At 34.2% G+C, this 16620-nt stretch overlaps 1 protein-coding gene across 1 annotated transcript; it reads left to right on the forward strand.

The window, feature by feature from the left end:
• The first annotated feature begins 1181 nt into the window (after positions 1-1181).
• Positions 1182-2555, forward strand: LOC131865762 (GRAS family protein RAD1-like). Its single transcript, XM_059215374.1, has one exon. It carries the CDS (start codon positions 1182-1184, stop codon positions 2553-2555), a length of 1374 nt encoding a protein of 457 aa, XP_059071357.1.
• The last annotated feature ends 14065 nt before the right edge of the window (positions 2556-16620 follow it).

Below are 16620 nucleotides of genomic sequence, written 5' to 3' on the forward strand. Positions count from 1 at the left end.
GCTAATGAAAGTATTATCATTAACATTATGTTATCTTTAAAAATGATTTTCTATATAATTTAAAAAAAAAAAATTCTTTATAATTTTAAACATTAAAAAAGGTTTTTACTTTTTATTGCCCTTTGAATTCTAAGTGGCTATGAAAGATTTCTCATTCCATTCTGTAATGATGTAAAATAAAGAAAACATCCACTTTATACATATCTTTATATATCAATTTTAAATTGAAATATTTTATTTCCTTTTGCAAATTATGATCATACTATTTCTAGATGTCTTATAATATGTAAATAAGGAACACAATTATTTATTATTAAGAAAAGAAAAATAATTTATACTTTCTCCCTGGAATATTTATGGATGTCTTTTTATATGATTCACAAAAAAAAACAAAGAAAACCTATCAATTTGAACCATTGACTAAAAATTTCAAAAATTACTTTTAAAATAATACTAAATGAGAATACCTTTTTATATCATTTAAAAAAATAAAAAATAAAAATTGTACTTTTCTATAGTTTAAGAAAAATTACTTCTACCGACTAACGATTAATGCCAAATTTGTATTTATTTACTTGTATTTGGTGTGAAGACAACATTAACCATATGCCGAATTTGTATGTATCTCATTGTATTTGGTGTGATGACGACATGAACATTGTGTTCTGCATCGACTAGGCTATATATGAAATCTAGCCTTCTTCTGCACTTTGTAAATTACTCTTCCAATTCCTGGAGCTAATATTGAAAGCCAATTTCCAGCAAATAAAGAGATGCCTGTTGACAATGGAATTCCTCTTTCTATATTGGATTATTCATTCAATGAGACAGACTGTAGTGAGCAGATACAATATCTACCCATAGCCATGGAGGACACCTTTGGTTTGTCAGACCGTGACAAGTTTCCTTCCGGGAAAGAGATGAATATTGAGAGCCAATTCGCAGCGAATAAACAGAAGATAAATGTATCCAACAATGGAATCGCTCCTCTTTCAATGTCAGATTATTCGCTCATGTCGTTGCCCTGCGAGTCAGATGGTACTGAGCTTGGCCAATAGCTGACCGTGGACAACACCTTTGAGCTGCGGAAACATGAAATGTTTCCTTTTGGGGAGGAACTCAAGGGCCAGAATTCATTTCATATCTTTCCTCTTAATGAGGAACTGATAAACAATTGTACAATGTCTGGACAATTGAACGAAAATTATCACTCTGGGAATTCCCAGACACTAAATGATATTTCCGTGCCAGGGGAACAATATCGCGATGAGATGCTACCAAATAAGGATATCCTGTTGTCAAAGGAAATCTTGAATTGGGAAGGATCTGAGAGCGTAAGTGTATGCGCTAAGGATAGCTCCGATCACAAGGACATGAATGGAGAGGAAGAGAAGGGGCTGGAATTGGTTCAACTTCTGCTAGAGTCTGCACAAATGATAGGAGAGGGGAAATATGATCACGCTGTTGGACTGGTGAGTAAATGCCAAAATTCGTCTTGTCAGCTGGGGAATCCCACACAGAGGCTCAGCAATTATATGTGCAGTGCATTACAAGATAGAATAAAACGACAGACTCAAGGCATGCTAAATAACGGTGCTAAAACAGTCCCTGATTTTGCCTTCAATATTGACGGTGAATTTGACAAAACTGAGTTTTGTAGTCTCCTTGCTTACTCTAATAGAGTTCTGCCCTATATCAATGTGATGCAGTTCACGTCTGTGCAGGCAATCATAGACGTCGTGGGCAACGCCAGGAGAATTCATGTAATTGATCTAGGAATGCGAATTGGTTCGCACTGGACAGTATTGATGGAGTATCTTTCACACAGATCTGTTTCCTCTTCTATTCATAGGCTACAGCTTCTCAAGATTACAGCAGTTGGGATGAATGGTGAAGAGCTTAGGAAAAGCGGAAAAAGGCTTCAGCAGCTGGCTAAATCTTTGGCTATTCCGTTTTCGTACAATATTATGGAGATCCCTAACATAGAGGAGATTAAGGAAGGTTTATTCAGCGTTAAATCTGGTGAGGCGTTGGCAGTTTACGCTCCAGTTGTTCTGAGAAGTTTGTTATACGACCCGGTCCTTCTGGATAATCTCTTAAGTTACATAAGGAGACTGAGGCCAATGATAATGGTGAATGTTGAAATAGAAGCCCAGCATAATTCTCCATCTTTTGTGAATAGATTCAGAGAGGTGCTTTTCCATTGCATGACGTATTTTGATCTGTTGGATGTTACCTTAAAAGACAGAAATGACATGAAGAGGGTAAAGCATGAAGAATTAATTACTGGAAGTCAGATAAGGAATATGATAGTCTATGAGGGGAAAGAGAGGACTGTTAGGCATGTTAGAAATGATGTGTGGAGGTGTTTCTATAAACAAGCAGGGTTCAGGGAAAAGAGCTTCAGCTTCCAAGCTATGTATCAGGCTAGATTGTTACTAGGAGAACATGCTTCCGGAGAATATTATACTCTGGAATCCAATGGAAATGCCATAGTTGTAAAGTGGAAAGGATCACCACTAATTGCACTCTCTGCATGGGGTGGTGCCAACTGAAAATTCATGCTGATTTGTGAAACAAATGTCTGAATATCGAAAATATGATATATAAACTAGAAACTGTTTGTCTCGCCATTTTGCATGAATAACAGATACATTGACCAACATTTTGGGTTTTCCTTTAGTCATTTGTACTCTTAGACATAATATTCAAGACCAGATCAAGCAGAACTGCTAAAATGTATTACTTCAACGGCCTTTAATATAATTGTCACTTCCTTCATTTTTCAGTGTTGCATTTCTTTTATCATTTTGTAAATTGTTAATTTACTACGCTTACTACATAATTTGGCTCCCCCTATTTTCAGCAATTTATTACGTAATTAAAACTAAAATTTAAACAAACGGACCTTTCGATATATAATATATTTTTATCTCTTACGTGAAAAAAAAGCCATATGAGTAAACGCTCTAATAAGTGTAAACGAAAACCATTATACATTGTCTCTGAAATTAACTTTCTAAACATGCCTAGAGGAAGCAACGACTGATGCAAACTCTATGATAGTGATAATAGCTAATTAATACACAAAATGCAACGTATTAAAAATATAGCACTCAAATCAAATAAAGAGGGGTCAAAACAATATATTCTCAATCGGCAGATTCGGCTTAGAAGTAAAATGTCGATAAAATTACATGAGTTCGGCCGGCAACGTATATGCCTGGCATTTTATGCGAGTGGAGCCAGTTTCCACCTGCTCAGAATCAATTACGGTCGGCCGCAAAGATCGTGTGAAACGTCTACATCATTTCTCAAACTTCTCTTGGTAAACAAAGTACAAGATAAATATTATATATATTACAAAATAGTATTGGGCTTTCTTATTAGTTTCGTCGGTCAAGACTTGATGGTGCGTGCCCTACGTTGTTAGGAACTCTTATCTAATGTAGTGAGATATAATAGTAGCTAATCGTTGAACATGCGTATTTAATAATAGCAGAAATATGCAATTTTATAGATAAAATGACTTGCTAGTTGGTTGTTAGTTGAAGAAGAGTTCATCTAAGTGGATTTGAATGTGACATTGTAGGATCAATGATTTGAATGTTGTGGAAATCTTACAATCAAACAGATTTGGATAATGTAAAAATTTTCATGTTTTTGGATGATCCTTCAATAGAGACTTCAGGTAATTTGTAAAGCGATTCTTCCACTTTCTATTGGCTAGAGAGAAACCAAGATAGTCTACCTCAATCGTAGAAATCAATGATGAATCTTCTTCAAGTCTATCATCCCGCATCATCAAATGCTCATCATACTATGTATTCTTCGTGCTTCTTCAAATCTTACTATATCCATAATCTTCCACATCTTTTTTTGTTTCCATAGTATCTAATTGTCTATTTACAATTCTAAACTTACATCTTTTAACTATTTTCACAATATTGATACATACAAATATAAAACATTTAACATTAGTTATATGTCAAAACCTAGCAAGTTCACATTATATGAGTTTCCTCCATCAAATATTGTCATAGCTTAACATGTATCAAATTGCATTCTCAACTTTTTATGTATCTCGAGTAGATATCTTTTCTTCTTTTGATAGACCATCATTTGGTCACCAACTACAATCACCCTTATTTTATATTTCTCACTAGCTTTGTTCATATACCCACCACTTATCTCCTCCAAACCATTTTTCTTACTTATTCATGTACTTTGCTCATTTTGTCAACAAGTTATGCTATTTATATGCTTACATGATCGTTATTATTGATATCTCTTAATTCTAGTTCATTTCTTATACTATTTCCTGTATACAAGTGAAGATGTTGTTTACCTTATAGTCAAGTTTTTTTAACAGCAACGTGTTTATTTAGCCTAAACTAGTACCCTATCCTAGTTTCCTACCTCTTCTCAAACTAAACATGTCAATCACTTCTCAAAACTATGAGACTCACCCTTCAATGATAGGCTTTCACGTTTATGCTCATATATATTTTATTTTCATTATGAAACATTTCATGTTATGATGTATTAGTTTATTCTAGCTCTTTTATTTTTCATTTTGTTAGACTCGATATAAATATGGATATATTTATAGTTCAAACTCATTATCATTATAATGATGTTATAAGAATAGAATAATTATTTAGATGATCTTGTTCTTGATATTTCTATGTACGGTTTATTTTATTAGAAGATAATGATGATGTATTGCATGTGTAAATAATTTATGAACTTGTATGCTAGAAGTAGTATTATTTAGTAAATGTGATACCACCATAATGAGGAATGAAAATATAGAACAGGAATATCTAGTTAAGAAATGTTACATGTGAATATGTTATATCTTAATGAATTATTACTTTGTCTATGGATATCTTAATGCATTATTACTTTGTCTATGGATGCCATCATGATAAACAAACATGCGAAATTGAGTGTGCATAAATTCTATGGCCCGCGACGTTAGGGAGATCACATGATAGCCTTATTCTATGGCCTGAGTTGACCTAATCTATTTTGAGAGACTAACGTCTTATGTTATGTATACATTGTCTTGTGATGTGAAATTTTTTGTTTGTATTTGGGCTATTCCAACATAATGAGTGCCACATTTTTGGCCAAATCAAAAGTTTGAAATCAACATATTTCACTAGATATTCACTTTCTAAAAAACATAGCAAAGAAACCATTAATAATTTAAAGATGTTTCAAACTACTAGTTTGTGAAATTTTGTGTTTAGATTCTAAATATATATTTAATTAAAATGTAGAAATTAATGGTGAAACCTTTTATGTAACTTTTAATAACATAATTTTTGAAGTAAACAACATTTTAAAAAAGCAAAAGTTATGTTGCAATGCATAACTTTTTGTTTTAGTAATGACAAAACTTTAATTTTAAATATTTAAATTTTATACACCAATGTCTAGCTCATGAAAAAAATTCATAATTTTTTGTTGCATATGATTTCTCTAATCAATTTTCAAATTCAAAGATTATAATTTTGATGAAGGTATTTGTCATATTGCTTAAATTTTTTATATAAATTTGAAATAACTTTCTTTTCTATTGAAATAAGGATATCAATACCTAGCGAAAAAAATAGTTTGGATTTCTTTTTTCTATTTTCTTGTTTTTCTAAATGTGTGAAACAAAGAATTTAATGTTTGAAGAAAAAATTATTAGAATCAATGACAGTCCCAAAGACACTGAGGGGGGGGGGGGGGGGGGGTTGTGAATTAGTGTCTTACTGTTTAGCAGAAATTTAAACTTATTTATAAATTCGCAACCCAAATCAATATACCAGTAAACAAGAAATAATGTAGTAAAGAGAAATAAAAGAGACAACATAAATACACACCATAACACAGATATTTTTGGCGAGAAAAACCCGGTGTGGGAAAAACCTAGGTGGGATTTGTGACCCACAATATTTACTCACTAGCCAATATGAATAAATATTACTTACAATAAGGGCTTGCACATGCAGGAAGGCCAACGGCCTGGAGCGTAATGCTCAATGAAGAGTCTCACTAACTACAAAATGGATAATTAAATCCAATACAATGTACTGCTCAAAATAACATCTCTAATGCCTGGTTTAGTACCGGTTTAAGCTCAGTCAGATACCTTAACCAAAACCTTTCAATGTCTTACACCATTTATCCTATCATATGTCACACCTTATCCTACTATTCTTCATATTGAAAATGATCTATAAGATCTCATACATATACGAATCTTTTACAATATACCAAGTCGGCTTACAAATAATTAATTATATTTACAATATAATCCATATAAGAAAAACTTATCCATGTCGGCCTGAGTGCCAATATACTTCTTTTCAGTGTAATCTAGATGTCGATGAATATGTTTGTTGGTGTCGGTGCTTGCTGATGTATGATGTTTGCGATGTCGGTGCATGAGTAGAAACCTGTTACCAGCTGGTTGCCATCAATGACAACATTAACCATTTCTCACAAGAGTGTAGAATGCCAACAATCTCCCCCTTTGGCATTGATGGCAACACTCATGAGAAAAATCCAAAAACTGTTGTCCAAAAATGAAGTCCAAAAACTAATCCCAAAAGATGTGCTCCCCCTGAGCAAGTGATCTCCACTATGTACTTATTTTCTCCATACTACTCCCCCTTTGCCATCAATGACAAAGGATGTAAAAAAGGAGTAAAAATTTACCTCATAGCTTGTAACTGGTTGGTTACAATCTGAAAGATGTCTGCCACAATTATGTTCAAGCTCTACATAAATTTGTTATTGTCTGCAATGGTAGCCTTTGTCTATTGGATCATACTGGTGAGAAAATGCATTTTTAGTTCTGGTGATCATTCTCCTTGAGCTGTAGACTTAGTTAATTCAACCCGCTAAGTAATAAGACTATCCAATCTAGGACCAAGTCCGCATTTTAGTTCCTGAGCTTTTAACCTTATCCTTTCTTTCTCTTTCTCGGGTCTTATCCTCAAAAATTGTCATTTGTTGTTCAAAAATAGATGTAAGTTTCGAAGAACCTATCATATTATCCACAATATCATCTATCTCTTTCTGTGTCCTCTTGATTTCCTCATTAATGTCTTCTATCAAAAGGTGAGGCTTGCAAGTTTCTTTGTACAACTCCTTATATTCCAAAATTTTAGAGTTTAGTACCGGTAATAAGGAATCAATGTGCTTATTACAATCCTTAATAGTTTTCTCAAAGAATTTTCCTTTTTCCTTATCAACTCTTTCCTTAATAGTGTCCTCATTCACTTGATCAATAGTTATAACATTTCAAGAAATGAATTTAGACAATGTATCCAATTTACCGAAACAATCCTTAATGTGATCTATCTTACAGGTGGGGGTAATCATCTGCAAAATAGGCAATGTGTCATCAATAGCCTTGAATGCCAATGCATTATGATCTGATATCCTCTTCAAAGAATCCAATAGAAAATCTATCACATTAGTAGGTCAGAATTCTCTAGTTGATGTGCTTGGTTCTGCAATGGATTTCCTATCAATGGATACTTGCCCAATTACCTTTACTATTTCTTCTTCTTTATCAATTTCTTCTTTTTTACTTACATTATCTATCGGTTTCTCTATATGTACATGTACCTCTACTTCCAATGGTTTGTCAGTGTTAGTTACTTTATCCTCTGATGGTTTCTCTGTCTCTGGTTGCTCAGCTTGTGTTGGTATCTCAATATTCTCAGATTCATCATTGTGTGTTGGTGGCTCAAAGACCTTACTGTCCTTAACATCTGATGCCTTAACCTCTTGATTTTCTTTATCTACAACAATATTCACATCTTGAGTATCAACATTCACAGTGAAAAAAATTTCAGACTCTAGGTTAGAGTCATCATGTGTTACATCTTCAGTTGGCTTATCTAGTTGATTTTTTGTATGTACTGGTGATGTTGAAGTTATTTAATGAGGGTCCTGTACTGGTGGAGGAATATTATCTATGATCTTTATAGAAGGAACACCACCAATCTTTCCTTTACCTTTTTCCTTTTGATAGACCTTTGTAAAAGACTTATCCATCCTCTGTTTGTCCCTTTCTTCTCTCTTTTCTTTTTCAACAATGAATATATCCCAATAGTTTGCAATTTCATCAACAATTTCCTTTACTCACCCAACCATCAAGCTAACCTACTGGTGTCCACTAACAAAAACTAACTGGTTTGCTTCAGAAATTAGTTCATCAATTTCCTCTCTAGAATTTACAGGATGTACAACCAATAATGCTTCAACTTTTAGCTTCTTATCTAATTCCATTACTAACATTCTTTTAGCTTCTAATCTTAGATATAAATCATTTGGAAAATCATCTACAACTTCAATCACAACTTTCTTATAGATGGCTTAATGCAAAATGATACTTTCTTCTATGGTATCCTTGTCAAAATCCTAGAATGATTGGTAATACTTATTTACATTTCTTAGATTACTATCTTGTGTTATCTCATTTACCAGTTCCTCCGATGAAAGTGTATCCACCATCTTGGTTTGTTTTTTCTTAGGAGTTATCTTCTTCTTAGGCTCCCTTACTGCTTGCTGCTTCTTCCTTAATGTTCTAGGCTTTTTAGGTGAAGGAGAAGGTACCGGTGAGGGTTTTATCTTCTTCTTTTCTACTCTTTTTAATTCTATAGCCTTGCCACTGTCTGTATCCAAAGAAGTGCCAACCAGTGAAACATGAGCTTCCAGTTGGATTCCTTCCAATTCACTAGCCAAAATGCCACTTAAGTTCATCACATTCTTTCTTACTTCCTTAGCCATCTTAGATGTGTCTCTGATAGTTTTTTCTCTTTTCTTTCTCTGCTTCGGCATTGAAACAACACTCTCAATATTCTCATCATTACCAAAATTTTCATCAGATGGTTCCTTAGGTGCATCAAGAAGTGTCCTAGCATATGTTTCAAGAACATTCAAATACACTTCATAAACCATTTTTGTTATCCAAATAGTCCTAGGAGTAATAGCTTCCATCCAAGTTTCATTTTGCTTGATCACAAAACATATTTGCTTGTCATATTTGTCTACTATTCTTTGTGGTATCCTTTCTCTAGCCTTCATTTTAGTTTGGAAATTCTCAAAATAAGTTTTCACAGTGTTAGCACCAATGCCGGTAATAGCTTGCTTAATCTATCTTCCTACCGGGATGTCATATCCAAAGTCCTTATGACCAATTTCGGGTATCTCTTTGGGGAAGCAAAGCATCACACACACTAGTAGGTTACCAAAATGGAATGTCCCCTTCTTGTCACCTTTAATCTTTTTTAGGTTATCAATTAATTCATCCTTAAGCCATTCACATATATCAATCTTAGTATTGTTTTTGACCATTTCATGTGCACTGTGAATACATAGACTCGAAATTGAATTTAATCTGTTTGCATGTGTTACTTTATAGCCAAGTACCATACTCACATATCTCACATTTTCATTTGTGATATCATTAACCCTAAAAGATCTTTTATCAAATGTAGCTCCGGTTAATTCCATTACACCCTTGTTAGGTATCTTTTTCTTCTTGTCAGGTCGAACACCAGTTGGAGGTAAACTAATAACTACTTTTATTGCCTCCTTAGTGATCTTAAGAATAGAATCAAACCACATAAACTCTTTGTGAACTCTTCTTAGTACAAGTCGTACTACCTTATCCGGAAATTCAAGAATGTTCAAAATTTCAACAAATCCTAAGTCTCCTACAATCTTGTGTCCAGGTTTAATCTGACCTTGCCTATCACTAATGACACCATTATACATATTCTTCAAATCATCAGTCCCTAAGTTCTCTATGTAGCAGTGAATATAGATTCTAGGGTCTTTGGTAAAGGTGACTCCCTTCAGAATTTTCATAAAAGATCCAATAGAATCATCTTGCTTTGCAATTTTAGGGATGATTTTAAATACGGGCCTAGGGCGCTTAATTTTTCCTACCACAGTAGGTTTTGCAATAAATTCACATACAGAAGATGAAGATTCCATTTCGAAAGATAAATACCTTTTCTTGAAATCCTTGAATGCTTGAAAAACACTTCGCGGCTTGCCTTAGGATGCCTTAGCTCAATTTCATGCTCTTCGAATATTTGAATGCTTGGTGAATGAAAATGAGGGCTTTCTGGTGCTTCGTAGCCAAAAATATTCCCGAACTATCATAATAAATGCTTGTCGGTTAAGTGAAATCTTAACTCATCTTTTGGTAAAGAAGAAATGTATCTTCTTCCCATCAACCGAGGGTAAAATTCATCATTTTCAATTTTCTGCCATATCCCCTAAGCATTATTCCTTAGTTAGATGAAGAATCTCCTACCGGTGGAGGATTACTCTATTGTACTAGTGCAAAAATAGATTCATCAACTCTCCAATCTCTCTTATTAATTCATTGTTGTGAAAATTCTTTCTTTATTTTGTTTACCTTTTCTTTTCCTTTTCCATTAGATCCTTTATTGTTCGGCGGTGTAGTCTTGCTTCTACAAAATTTTGCAATATGCCCAATCTTGTTGCATGCAAAAAAAAGTTACATTATTCTTCTGAATATCCTTTCCATATCCTTGACTGGTTTGTGTTCTGCATTGATTAGACAATTGTCCAAATCTACCACAAACATAGCATTTCACATTTATTTTGCAATTTTTTGAGTTATGACCAACTTTGTTGCATTTGGAACATTGACCAATGGGTAAGTTTGTATTTTGATTATTTTTGAATCCGCACTAATTTTCTCTATGACCATACTTGTTGCAATTAAAACATTTCCCATTAAATTTATAAGAATTAGGTTGTCTTACCGGTTTATTGTACTCTTGATTATTTGCAGTCCTGGAACTTTCTCCATGTTCAAATCCAAGTCCAACTATATCTCCATCAATTTTTTGTTTATTTAGCATATCATCATGTCTTTCTGAACTTTTCTTGAATTTATCTTTGTATTCATTTGCAGTGATCAACTCATTTTCCAAAGTCCCAACTTGTCTTACAAGTTCATCTTTATCATGTTGCATATGAATCAGATCTGTCTTTAGCATATCATTCTCATGACTAAGTCTTAGATTTTCATTTCCTCGATCATTATGTCTTCTAATCAAGTCTTCTTCATTCTTCTTTCTGTCTTCAATATCCTTTCATATCCTCATGGTTAAAACTTGCATTTCATTCCTCATGTTAGTATTTTCTTGTCTCAAATTATCTAGAAGGTCTCTAAGAGTTTCCTTTCCATCATCATGTTTCTGCATCTACTCATAAAGTTCCTTCCTCTTTTTTTGTGCTATACCCAAGTTCTCCTGAAGTCCTTTTATGAATTCCTGGGCAGTCCTTAGATCATCTTCAAGTTTAACATTCTTCAATTTTTCTTCATCAAAATCTTCAAGAGCTCCTTCTAATTGTTTTCTCAAACTCTCCATCGGTACCGGTTTCAGAATCTTCCTCAAGTTGTTAGGCTTTTGCAAATAGAGGACCAGGCTCTGGCACCAATTATTAGAATCAATGACAGTACCAAAGACACTGAGAGGGGAGGTGAATCAGTGTCTTATTGCTTAGCAGAAATTTAAACTTATTTATAGCTTCACAACCCAAATAAATATACCAATAAACAAGAAATAATGCAGTAAAGAGAAATAACAGAGACATCATAAATACACACCACAACACATATATTTTTGGTGAGGAAAAACCGGTGTGAGAAAAACCTTGGTGTGATTTGTGACCCGCAATATTTACTCACTGGCCAATATGAATAAATATTACTTACAATAAGGGCTTTCACATGCAGGAAGGCCAACAGCCTAGAGCGCACTGCTGAATGAAGAGTCTCATCGACAACAAAATGTATAATTAAATCCAATACAATGTACTACTCAAAATAGCATCTCTAATGTCTGGTTCAGTACCGGTTTAAGCTTAGTCAGATACCTTAACCAAAACCTTTCGCTATCTTACAATATTTATCCTATCATATGTCACACCTTATCCTACTATTCCTCATATCGAAAATGATCTATAAGATATCATACATATATGAGTCTGTTACAATATACCAACTCGGCTTACAAATAATTAATTATATTTACAATACAATCCATATAAGCAAAACTTGTCCATGTTGGCTGGAGTGCTGTTATACTACTTTTTTTGTGTAATCTGGATGCCGGTGAATATGTCTGTCGGTGTCGGTGCTTGCCGGTGTAAGATGTCTATGATGTCGGTGCATGAGTAGAAACCTGTTACCAGCTAGTTGCCATCAATTGCAACATCAACCATTTCTCATAGGAGTTTAGAATGCCAACAAAATTTGTATTTACAAGATTGTAAAAATATAATAATCAAAGTAAATATATGACAAAAAAACCTTTTTGGAAAGCTTAATTGATGGTAAGTGTGAGTGGTGGTAATGGAGGATGGATTTCAAGAGTTGCTAAAGAAGTATAGGATTATGCTGAGAGCGACCTAGATGGAATTGTGTTTGCATCTAGGTTGGGTTGGGGCTTCCCTCTTGGGTTTATGGAGGAAAGGACTTCTAGAGTATCTATCTTTGGTTGGTTTGTTTCTCTTTAAAATGTGCAAGTTGGGAGGGGGGGCTTATTTTTACTTTGTTGCGTATTCTTTTGCACTTTACCTTCTTTGGCTTTTTTGTGGGGCTCTTGTGGTTTTTGTTTGTCTTGTTGACCCCATTTTGAGAGGGTTAGGGTGTAGCTTTGCCACCTCTTCCTTTCCTTGTAGGTCTCATTTCTATTGGCAAGTACGGGTGCTTTCAGGTTGAAGGTTTCTCCTTGATGGACTTTTTCTTTGTTCCAATGGACTATTTTTCTAGTGTTATTGATTTATTTTGGGTGTTTTCTTCATCCTCGTTAATTCCTTTGGTGTGCATGTGGCTAGTTGCAAAGTGTTTCTAGAAATTCTTTTTGCCTAAATTTCTCCTTTTCGAAGGCTTCAGGATTGGAGTTTCTCATCTCCTTCATTGGAATTGGTTACTTCCCCCTTTGTATCTATTGTAGTGGTAGGTGTTTCCTTTCTGTAATGTTTTTTTTTAATTCTATGGTGGGCAATATTAGGTGAGGAGTAAGGTTTCCCATCAATTTTGGATTTCTTTTTTCCCCATAGTACCTTTATTTGTGTAGAAGGATTCTCTTGTATTCTTTTGATGGCTACCTACTTCATTTGGTGTCTTATGTAATAGAGTTACTTTTTATTACATCTCTTGGGGGATTTATACCTTTTCTCTAACTGGTTTGCGAGGCATTAGGCCCTATTTGGTATTGGGTCTTTGTGGTTTGGTGAAGCATCCTATGCACTATATCTTTTCTCCTATAGAGGTGGCCTCCCTTGTGGATATTTATTGTTTCCTTTAGCATTGGGGGTCTCTTGTGTGGGGAAATTATGTCAATCCCTTTATGAGACTTATTTTTCAACATTTGTATCCTTATGGGTATAGGATCTGGGAGTGTTGATTGCTTTGTACTTTATTGAGTGGTCCTATGTAGGTGGTCCTTGATGGAAAGAGACAATGTTTGGGTGATTCCGATAGAGATTGGTGCATGATAGATGGTTAGGGCTTGATATTGATGGCAACTCAATTCATAGATCACATCCAGTGTACATAAAATTGGTTTACCAGAAGTCATTTACTTCATAAGGCATAAGTTTGGAAGGTGGAACACAATTATGAGTAGAGCATGAGATCATGGTGCATATCTTGATTTCATTGATGTATTTTGTCTTGTGGTGATCAAGGTAGTTGATTCAATTTTTAAGACAGGTTACCTCATGATCTTGATATCCGCTGTCGAATTGTGTGCTAGTTTAGAGCTCTGATATCTAGTATTTCAATTAGGGAAGAGCTATTTTGGAGTACCATGTGTCGCATACTTGTTGGGATGATTTTGGTGATCAATTTCACATTGGAGGTGACTAGAATGACCTATGGGAAGCATCTATCATCTTGTCTTGGTCCGCATTGGGATCTATTATTGGATTGAGCCAACTTTGTGGAACACATTTCATGTTATGTGTTATGTAGTTTTTTGGAAGCCGACCAAGTAAATGATTCTTCTGGATAATGAAGATATATAAGATTCGTTCAGTTGATCATTCTGGTATGATTGTGAGAGAAGGAATTCTATGTGAGTGATTTTGTTAGTTAAGTGAAGATGTTGTTTCTCTAGTATGTGAAAGAGCAGTGTTATAGAGTAGAATTTTAGATCACTTGCAAGAGACAATCAGAGGCTAACCAAAACTGTAGTTTGACACATATTGATGCTAGACTTTAGTTCACATACTATTGTAATAATTTTGTAATATCATGTAAGGCAATAAGCCTTCCTCTGGGTTGTAGCCCTTTTGTAATTGAGCAGTGAGCTCTAGGTAGTAAGCTTGAATGCAAGTACATTCCACTTTTGTAATATTGTTTTTCTATTGGCCATAATATAATAATATTGTGGGTACTCATTCCCATGATGGTTTCTCCCTTTCCGGGTTTCCATGTAAAAATTTTGGTGTTATTTTTGTGTGATTGTTCATTTTATGTTTCTACACTTTGATTACTTTCTCATGCATCTAGTAGTTTAAGAATCAGTTTGATAAGTTTTTGAATTATAAAATACTTATTAACCCACCCCAACCTCTAAGTGTTAATTGATTCCAACAATTGGTATCAGAGCCGATTGACTTGAGTTTCTTATCTCCCATTCAATTGATTTGAATGATTTTGGTCTAGAGTCGATTGACTTGAGTTCCTTATCTCCCATTCAAGAACTTGAATTTGCAACCCTAGCTCAAGCCAAAGCTAGGGAGGACTTGCTTAAGTCCCATTCATCTAATAAGGAATTAATATCATTGGCAAAGGATATGTTGGAAAATATTATGCCATCTTTCAAACTGGATACATTTGATCCCTCTAGATAGCTCAAAGGTTTGTTAGGTGTTGATGGTACTCACTTTGATTCTTTGGAGAAGGCCAAAAATATTAAAGGCTTGAATCAATTCAATACAATGAAGCTAAAGAAATTTTTGAAAATGATTGAAGATGATAGATTTAGTTTAGTCAGTGCACTAAAAAGTATTCAGGATGTAATTGATGAAGGAGGTAATATATACAAGTCATGTCTAATTTTTCCCAAGTTCTCTACAAACATTGACAATAAAATTAGGGAATGTGAAGGTCAACTAGCCAACATATTGTAGTCATATGCACCACAATCTACTCTGGCTAGCAATTTTGAACCCCAAGTTTTGAATATATTATATAAAATCAAGAGCTTAAGAAAATGATAGAATTTTGGGTAGAGTGTCTAAGATGAGAAGTCTCATTACCACCCGGATAGATTATTTGATGAGTTGCATGTAGGAAGGTAAGGATGCACTAAATAAACTTATTTTGGCAGATAGACAAGAAGAAGAAATACATGTCTACCTTTTCAACTGGATGATAAACATTTTGGAGAGCCTAAAGAAAGCATGGAAAAATCATCTACTATCCCTTAGAACAATTTTGCAAACATCTTTAAATTTTTATTGGTAACTGTACATACTCTTGTATATCAATTTTGGTAGTTCCTTTATCTTTGGAATTCTTGTCAAACTGGGAGAGAGAGCAGAGTGAAAAATGGTGTAAATTCTTAGGAGGAGCTTGTACAAATTTTGGAAGTCTTGTAATATTGAGTGTATTGTTCATTTTTAATAGTGTTGCCATCAATGCCAAAGGGGGAGATTGTTGGCAAGAGACACTATTCTGGTGATTCCAGTAGAGATTGGTGCATGATAGATGTTTAGGGGTTATCACTAATGGAATCTTAATTCATAGATCACATCTAGTTTACATAAAATTGGTTTACCATAAGTCATTTTAGTCATAAGCCATAAGATTGGAAGGTGGAACATAGTTATCGATAGAGCATGAAATCATGGTGCATATCTTGATTTCAGTGATGTATTTTAGGTTGTGGATGATCAAGGAATTTTATTAAAGTTTTGAGATAGATTACTTCATAATCTTGATATCCGATGTTGAATTGTGTGCTAGTTTAGAGCTCCAGTATCTAGTATTTCACTTAGGGTAGAGCTATTTTGGAGTAAAGTATGTTACAGATTTTTTGGGATGATTCTAATGATCAGCTTCACATTTGAGTTGATTGGATCAACTTATGGGAATCATTTTATTATCTTATTTTGGTCCGCATTTAGATCTATGATCAGATTCAATTGACTTGGTGGAACACATTTCATGTTGCGTGTTATGTAGCTTTTTAGATGATGCAGATATATACAATTGATTTGGTTGATCTTTTGGGCATGATGGTGAGAGAAGGAAGTTTGTGTGAGAGACTTTGTAAGTTAAGTGAAGATTTTGTTGCACGGGTATGTGACAGAGGAGTGTTATAGAGCAGAATGTTAGATCACTAATAGGAGATAATCAGAGACTAATCGGAACTATAATAAGACATATATAGATGCTACACTTTAGTTCAAATAATATTTTCATTTTTTAATAGCTTGTAAGGTAGTGAGCTTTCCTTCGGGTTGTAGCCCCTTTGTAATTGAGCAGTGAGCTTGAATCCAAGTGCATTCCACTTTTGTAATATTGTTTTACTACTAGCCATA

This window comes from Cryptomeria japonica, unplaced genomic scaffold (assembly GCF_030272615.1).
Source record: "Cryptomeria japonica unplaced genomic scaffold, Sugi_1.0 HiC_scaffold_118, whole genome shotgun sequence".
Lineage (NCBI taxonomy): Eukaryota > Viridiplantae > Streptophyta > Pinopsida > Cupressales > Cupressaceae > Cryptomeria > Cryptomeria japonica.